The following is a 6014-nucleotide window of genomic DNA, read 5'->3' on the forward strand; positions in this document are numbered from 1 at the left end:
TTTTGTTAACAATACCAACGATATAAAAGGTGTTACTTGCAACTGGATATCTGGACACGAAAAGTAAAAGGAATGAATTTATTACAATTTTACTTTTCTTTTAAGGAATAGAGAATAGAGGGTATGCTTGTTGGTGATATTTTTAAAAAAATTAGTGTTAAAGGAGTTTATTACTTAGCAATGATTATACTATTCAAAAGAAGCAAAGTGAAACAAAATGGATGCAAATGGTCAGAAAATAAAACACCTACTTAAAATCTAAATAATTTTCTAATCATGTTGAAAGCTCGGCTAAGTATTTTTTTTTTTAAAAACTTTATAACAAATTTAAAGTTTAAAATACAAATTCTCAATTGACATGTGATTTCCTTTAGACTTTTTTTCATTGAAAGTTGTGTTGAATTCTAGAAAATTTTGGGCTAGAGAGCCAGTAACCCCACGTCAACTGAATTCTTACGAAGAAATTCGCACGATGGTGGTTAATGGTAGTCCACTTCGATTTGCCATCACACTTGATGGATGTCAATGTTCAGTACTAAGCAATTGTGGTAAAAGTTACATTGGAGGAGGTGTAACAGGTACAGTATTTGTGAATTTGTGCTTATAGGGTACAAAATAAACTTCGATTAACAACACATCCGGCTATTTAATATTTCATATCACTGGTATTTTTTGTACTTATCATGATTCATCTTAAACTTTGCTACATCGTTTATGTACATTGAGTAACAAAAATCCGGAGTGTTCAATTTTGCGTATGTTGTTTGGGCACTTTTGGGAAATGAATGGTAGAGCATATTGTATTAAGAAAAAAGGATAAACTTGCTGAAGTAATGAAAATTGTAATTCTTAAGTCATCTCTTGTCAGGTACAAAATAACGACAGAAAGTACGATATATTTCTCGAAGTCCATGACATTGTATTTCCCCGTTCCAACATCCCTAAAATATTACCGTGAGCTATTGGTTGGAGGCATTCAAAGCAAGAATACAGCAGCATTTACGTTATCATAATTAAACGCAACAACTTTGAAGACAGAAAATGATGTAAAAATAGCATGCACAATAAAACCTTCCAGAGGAAATGCAGACTTCTTCTGTATTGGTTGACATATCAAAATGAATGTCCTTTTTAACTCGAAGAACAATCATGTCTTTTTAATCGATGCACACGAAATCATAAACCAGATTGTGATGAGTGGGTTTTTTTTTAATCTCATTGCACTTTTCACAGACCACTTTCTAACTATTGTGACTTTTCTTTATTTCCAATAACTTTTTAAAACAACAACTCGCAGCTGGTTGTAAAAGAAGCTAATTGAGAAGCGTTAAACTGTATATATACTTTAACCTTTCAGTATAAAGTGGGAAAATTACGTTGCGGCATTGTGACCTCGTGAACAAGATTACATAAAATCAATGAAGGTCATAGCCATGCAACGTAATATAAATCATAAGGTGAATGAATTTCTTCCTTTTTGTGAACTGTACCACGAATACTGATACAGTATGTCTGTTTTTATGTTCTTCGTCTACTTGAATCTTGTGTGGGTGATTTGGACTACAGATTGCCAAAGGTAAACACTTTCTTAAAATATAAAACCTAGTTGATTAATGCAATTTATTGCTAAAAAGAACTGTCTTCGACAATAAGTAGTAATGAAAATGGCGTCATAGTATCAAACATGCTGGTTATCAAGATGGCTATAAAATATTACTCTATTGGTGGCTGTAATTGGAAAGTAATCCTCTAAAATTTTAAACCACTGTGATTTCGGATTTTGATCTAGTTCTATACATGTATTTAAAACTTCTTCTGAAAATACATAGATATAGAATGATATAGTCAAAGAATGTCGAAGAGAAGAAAAAATATGACTGGTTTTGATATTTAAAGATTTAAAGGTAAAATTGTCAAATATAATTCAGTTTAACGGACATTTCTATCTCAATTTCTTTAACAGGTTTATACCAGTTCACAGCTACGATTCCTTGTTTTCTTATCTGGCAAGTGGCACTGAGATAAGATATATCTTCAATGTTTCAAGCTGTGTAGAACCCGATAATCCGCCCCAGTACAAAGATATACCAACATTTGGGGGTAAAATTAATCACTTCGATGCCAGTCCAAACTCTGGCGATAAACCTGGACAGAGTTCCTTCAACGATGCACAGTTCATTCATGGAAAAACTTACAGTACTGTTTTATAATACTCAATAAAGATCAATTGCAATTACTTGCAAATATGATAAATACATATTTTGAAATATGGTTTTGTTGAAAAATGGGAAGATTTATCTCATCATAAGAATGTGTCCTGATCTACTGTCATTTAAACTCGACCAGGGCCCCATCGTCATACTAATCAACAGTAATTATCAAATGAGTACTATCGAGTGGGAGGGGCTTTTGGTTTTAGCCCTATAATTTTATCAACTCTCTCTCTCTCTCTCTCTCTTAATTAATTCCTACTGTCCTTGCTGATGTAGCGATACGTTTAAATGTTGCATTGTCTGTTGCAGATATAGATAAGGAACTTTACACGTTTTGGATTGAAAACGACACGGCCAAGGTATTCTGGGCTAAGCCTGGCCTATTTGAAAATGATACATCCACTTTGTCAGGGTTATACTGTAGTTGGATGCAAGGACAAGGAAAGTAAGCATTTTTTGCAAGTGAAATTATATTAGAAGTACACTTAAAAACTAATCAAGGTTATTGAATTGAAACTATCAATTATCTCTTGAAGCTTTAGATTTCAAGAATTAAACACTCAAATAATTTTTCGACAAAACATCCTTTCATGTCGTCTAGATAACCATATCATTTGCGATCTAAACTAAATTTAAAATCAAGTAATTTGATATCAAAACAGATTTTGGGCCAAAACACACATCAGAAAAAGACAGCTGACGTCAGCAAAGGAAGTTATGGACACGCTTTTTTCTGGTGGGGAGGTCAATTACTTAGTGAACAAGACCCAATGCAAATGTCTAGAAACATCGGACCAATTCATGGATGGCATAGCCGGAGAGACAGTCAAATGTAATGTTTGAAGTGCTTCAACCAAATACATTTTTAAACGACTTATTAAGCCATTACAGATTTAAATTTTTCATGTACAGACATTATTAACTATGACTTTAAAAAACAATAGAATTTACATGAAACTGCTTTTCCTTCTTAATTTGTTGACCCTTTTTATCAAGGACTTATTCAGATTCCATGCATTGTCTGATATACAATTATATTTTATTTTAACAGCTTTCAAACTGACTAAAGATGGCTCCATCGAATTTTCATCAGACTCTACGACAGTATTCCCAATTGCATGGACATATATTCGAGTCATAACGGTTGTTAATGTCCATTCAAACAACACCGTAACCTTCAGTACGTCACGATTTGACACCGTGACTTTGGAAGAGTCTACTAATGACATGTTGATTTGTCCAATACATACGGCATCCTCACCACAGGGAGTCAAATTCTTTGTAAACGTAAACTGAAATAAAATACTTTTTTGGCATCTCTGTGAATGAAATTACACAGAACACTGTCTTTATATCTTACTTCTTAAAACCTGTATATACGTAAGATACGCAATTCATTTTTATTACATAATATGTAAATTAAGCAATAAACACACGTGCGGCTTTTTTTTAAATGTAGAATTCATAAACTTGTCCAAGCATTGTCTTTATATTTGAATTTCAATTAAATTTCGTTTCCAATAACACATGCCCTGTTTTCAAAACATTGCAAGAAATAAAGTTTTCAAAATATAGAACTATCTGTTATAACACTTAAATGAAATTCGGTTTAGCATACATCTGTTTTACTATTACCAAGTTAAAAATCAGACGTTAATAACACAATAGAAAAGTCATAACTTTATCTTGTGATTAACATTGTGCGGATAATTATGCTCGTACCAATTACGTAAAATAAGGGATACACAGTATTCCGATTTACTTAATAAAATTTTGTTGCGAAATTTGTAAACCGGATATAAGTAATGTAAGGAAAAAGATTTTTTTCCACAAAATAGTTCTCTCTTTGAATTTGCGACTTTGATAGGGGTTCTTGTACATACACCACAAAGTCACTTCCAGGTATTTCGAATCACATATGTGTTAAGTGGAATAAGTTTCAATCAAATGTTGGTTTCTGTTGTTAATGATATTATCTATTGATACATTGAATCTCTTTATCTTTATTTCTACGTGTCATTTTGCAAAAAAAAATGTTTATTTTTACATTAATTTTTTAACAAATATACGAATCAATCTTTGTTTTCTCACCTCTCTATCTTGCTTGTAACTTGACATCTAACATTTAAACAATCAACCATTCAATATACACAAGTAAACCATTTTCCATGTAAAAATTGAAAATAAATAATCAAAATTATGATCACAGATCGTGGTTATGTTCCGTTAAGAAATAGAGAGGAAAAATACCTTGCGGGGATAAATAAATCTACTTATGGCAATATCACATATAATAGCATCAAACCGCAAATGATTTACTTGAATACCAGTAACCTGATCAAAAGTTATTTATTAACATTGATTTTAATTAATTGTTTAATTATTTATTTACACTATACATGTGATAAAGGATTATAAACATGTTTCGCGCTTCCGTAGAGATAATTCTAATAAGCTAATATACATTAATTTCAAATTAACAAAAACAATATTATTGCAAATCTGATCATTAGAATGAAAGGCAGAATACTGTCCACTGTAACTTGAATGATTTAATTAACTATGAGAATTGTAATTTGAAGACTTCTTATTATCTTGCCAAACACAAAAAAACCTGTTAATCAACTTTTGATCTTTAGTACATGAAGTACTTGCGAGAACTGTGTCACCCACTTATTGTTGTCTAGCATGAGCAAAAGCACACATTGTACCCTTAGAAGACAAGATCTCTCCCTCTCTCTCTCTCTCTCTCTCTCTCTCTCTCTCTGGGTATGTGCGTGTGCAATCTTGTAACATGTTAAAAAATAAAATGCACAGGTAATTTAAATTAGTTCGATCTTGATGAAACGGAAATTACCGGTTGGCTTTTCGACATGAATGGTTGACGACTGCTGCTTAAAATCACACATGTATCGGTAGTGAAATGTTTAACAATTATACAGTTGTTGAGTGGGATTAGGGTAACATGTGATTTGTTGGACCCTCTGACTGAAATGTTGCCCTCGGATTTCGGACTTTGGCAATATTTCTGTCGTCAGGCACAACAAATCATACGTTGCCTTCATACCCAGTCAATAATTGAATAATATTGACAATTCATTGACGTCCATATTTTACAAGATTTAAAATTGCTTGGATTACTTGAGCATTTTAATAGATGCCGATTAATTACAAAAACAAAATATAAGTCATAAAATCATAACATGTACGTTGAAATTGTAATCATTTCATCAACGTTACATGGGACCTGCGTTTAGCATATTCCGTTCATCTTTGCAAAAAAAATACATTTACGTGTTTTGTTTTTGACAATGCATGTTTGATTCCTCTATGATAGACAGAACTCCACAAAAAATAATTTTCTACATACAGAGGTGGGTTTTTTTTCCAAATGTAATGTCAAAAGCATTGATTTCAATATTAATGATTTTGCATTCCTTCTTCTACTTAAAAAGGAGTACAAACAGCCATACGAAAGAACTCGAGAAAAGGACACATTATTTTAGAAGTTCGATTAAACTGAGGGGTTTTTGACCTTCCTGGTCACGATAGGAATGGGAGCACTGACCAATAACAATCTAAAAGGTCCATGTCCTGCAAAGAAAACAAAACCTGTGATTCTCCACTCTAAATACTTATTGTTTAGCAATATCCTAAAAACTACCAATGGAACATTCCTAGCCTTGACATAATTTGAAGGAGTATTCAGAAGAAACTACCAATCTATTATAAATAGGCTGATCTTTGTACACGTTTACGAGGCCTTTACCGATGTTTGAAGATTATACAGCGATCACAAGT

The 6014-nt window shown here is 32.3% G+C and overlaps 1 protein-coding gene across 1 annotated transcript; it reads left to right on the top strand.

Annotated features, from left to right (window-relative positions):
- Positions 1 to 1419: 1419 nt before the first annotated feature.
- On the top strand, positions 1420 to 3529 carry LOC117681295 (uncharacterized). Its single transcript, XM_034445069.2, has 5 exons — positions 1420 to 1576; positions 1964 to 2196; positions 2523 to 2658; positions 2876 to 3045; positions 3265 to 3529. Exons 1-5 carry the CDS (start codon positions 1509 to 1511, stop codon positions 3507 to 3509), a joined length of 852 nt encoding a protein of 283 aa, XP_034300960.2. The 5' UTR covers positions 1420 to 1508; the 3' UTR covers positions 3510 to 3529.
- Positions 3530 to 6014: the final 2485 nt, after the last annotated feature.

The sequence above is a fragment of the Magallana gigas genome, chromosome 5, assembly GCF_963853765.1.
Source record: "Magallana gigas chromosome 5, xbMagGiga1.1, whole genome shotgun sequence".
Classification (NCBI taxonomy): Eukaryota; Metazoa; Mollusca; class Bivalvia; order Ostreida; family Ostreidae; genus Magallana; species Magallana gigas.

Coding starts and splice junctions, on each gene's coding strand:
- LOC117681295 (XM_034445069.2), top strand. CDS start 1,509: ATGTCTGTTTTTATGTTCTTCGTCTACTTGAATCTTGTGTGGGTGATT. Junction 1,577..1,963: donor TGGACTACAGATTGCCAAAG/GTAAACACTTTC, acceptor TTTCTTTAACAG/GTTTATACCAGTTCACAGCT. Junction 2,659..2,875: donor TGGATGCAAGGACAAGGAAA/GTAAGCATTTTT, acceptor ATATCAAAACAG/ATTTTGGGCCAAAACACACA.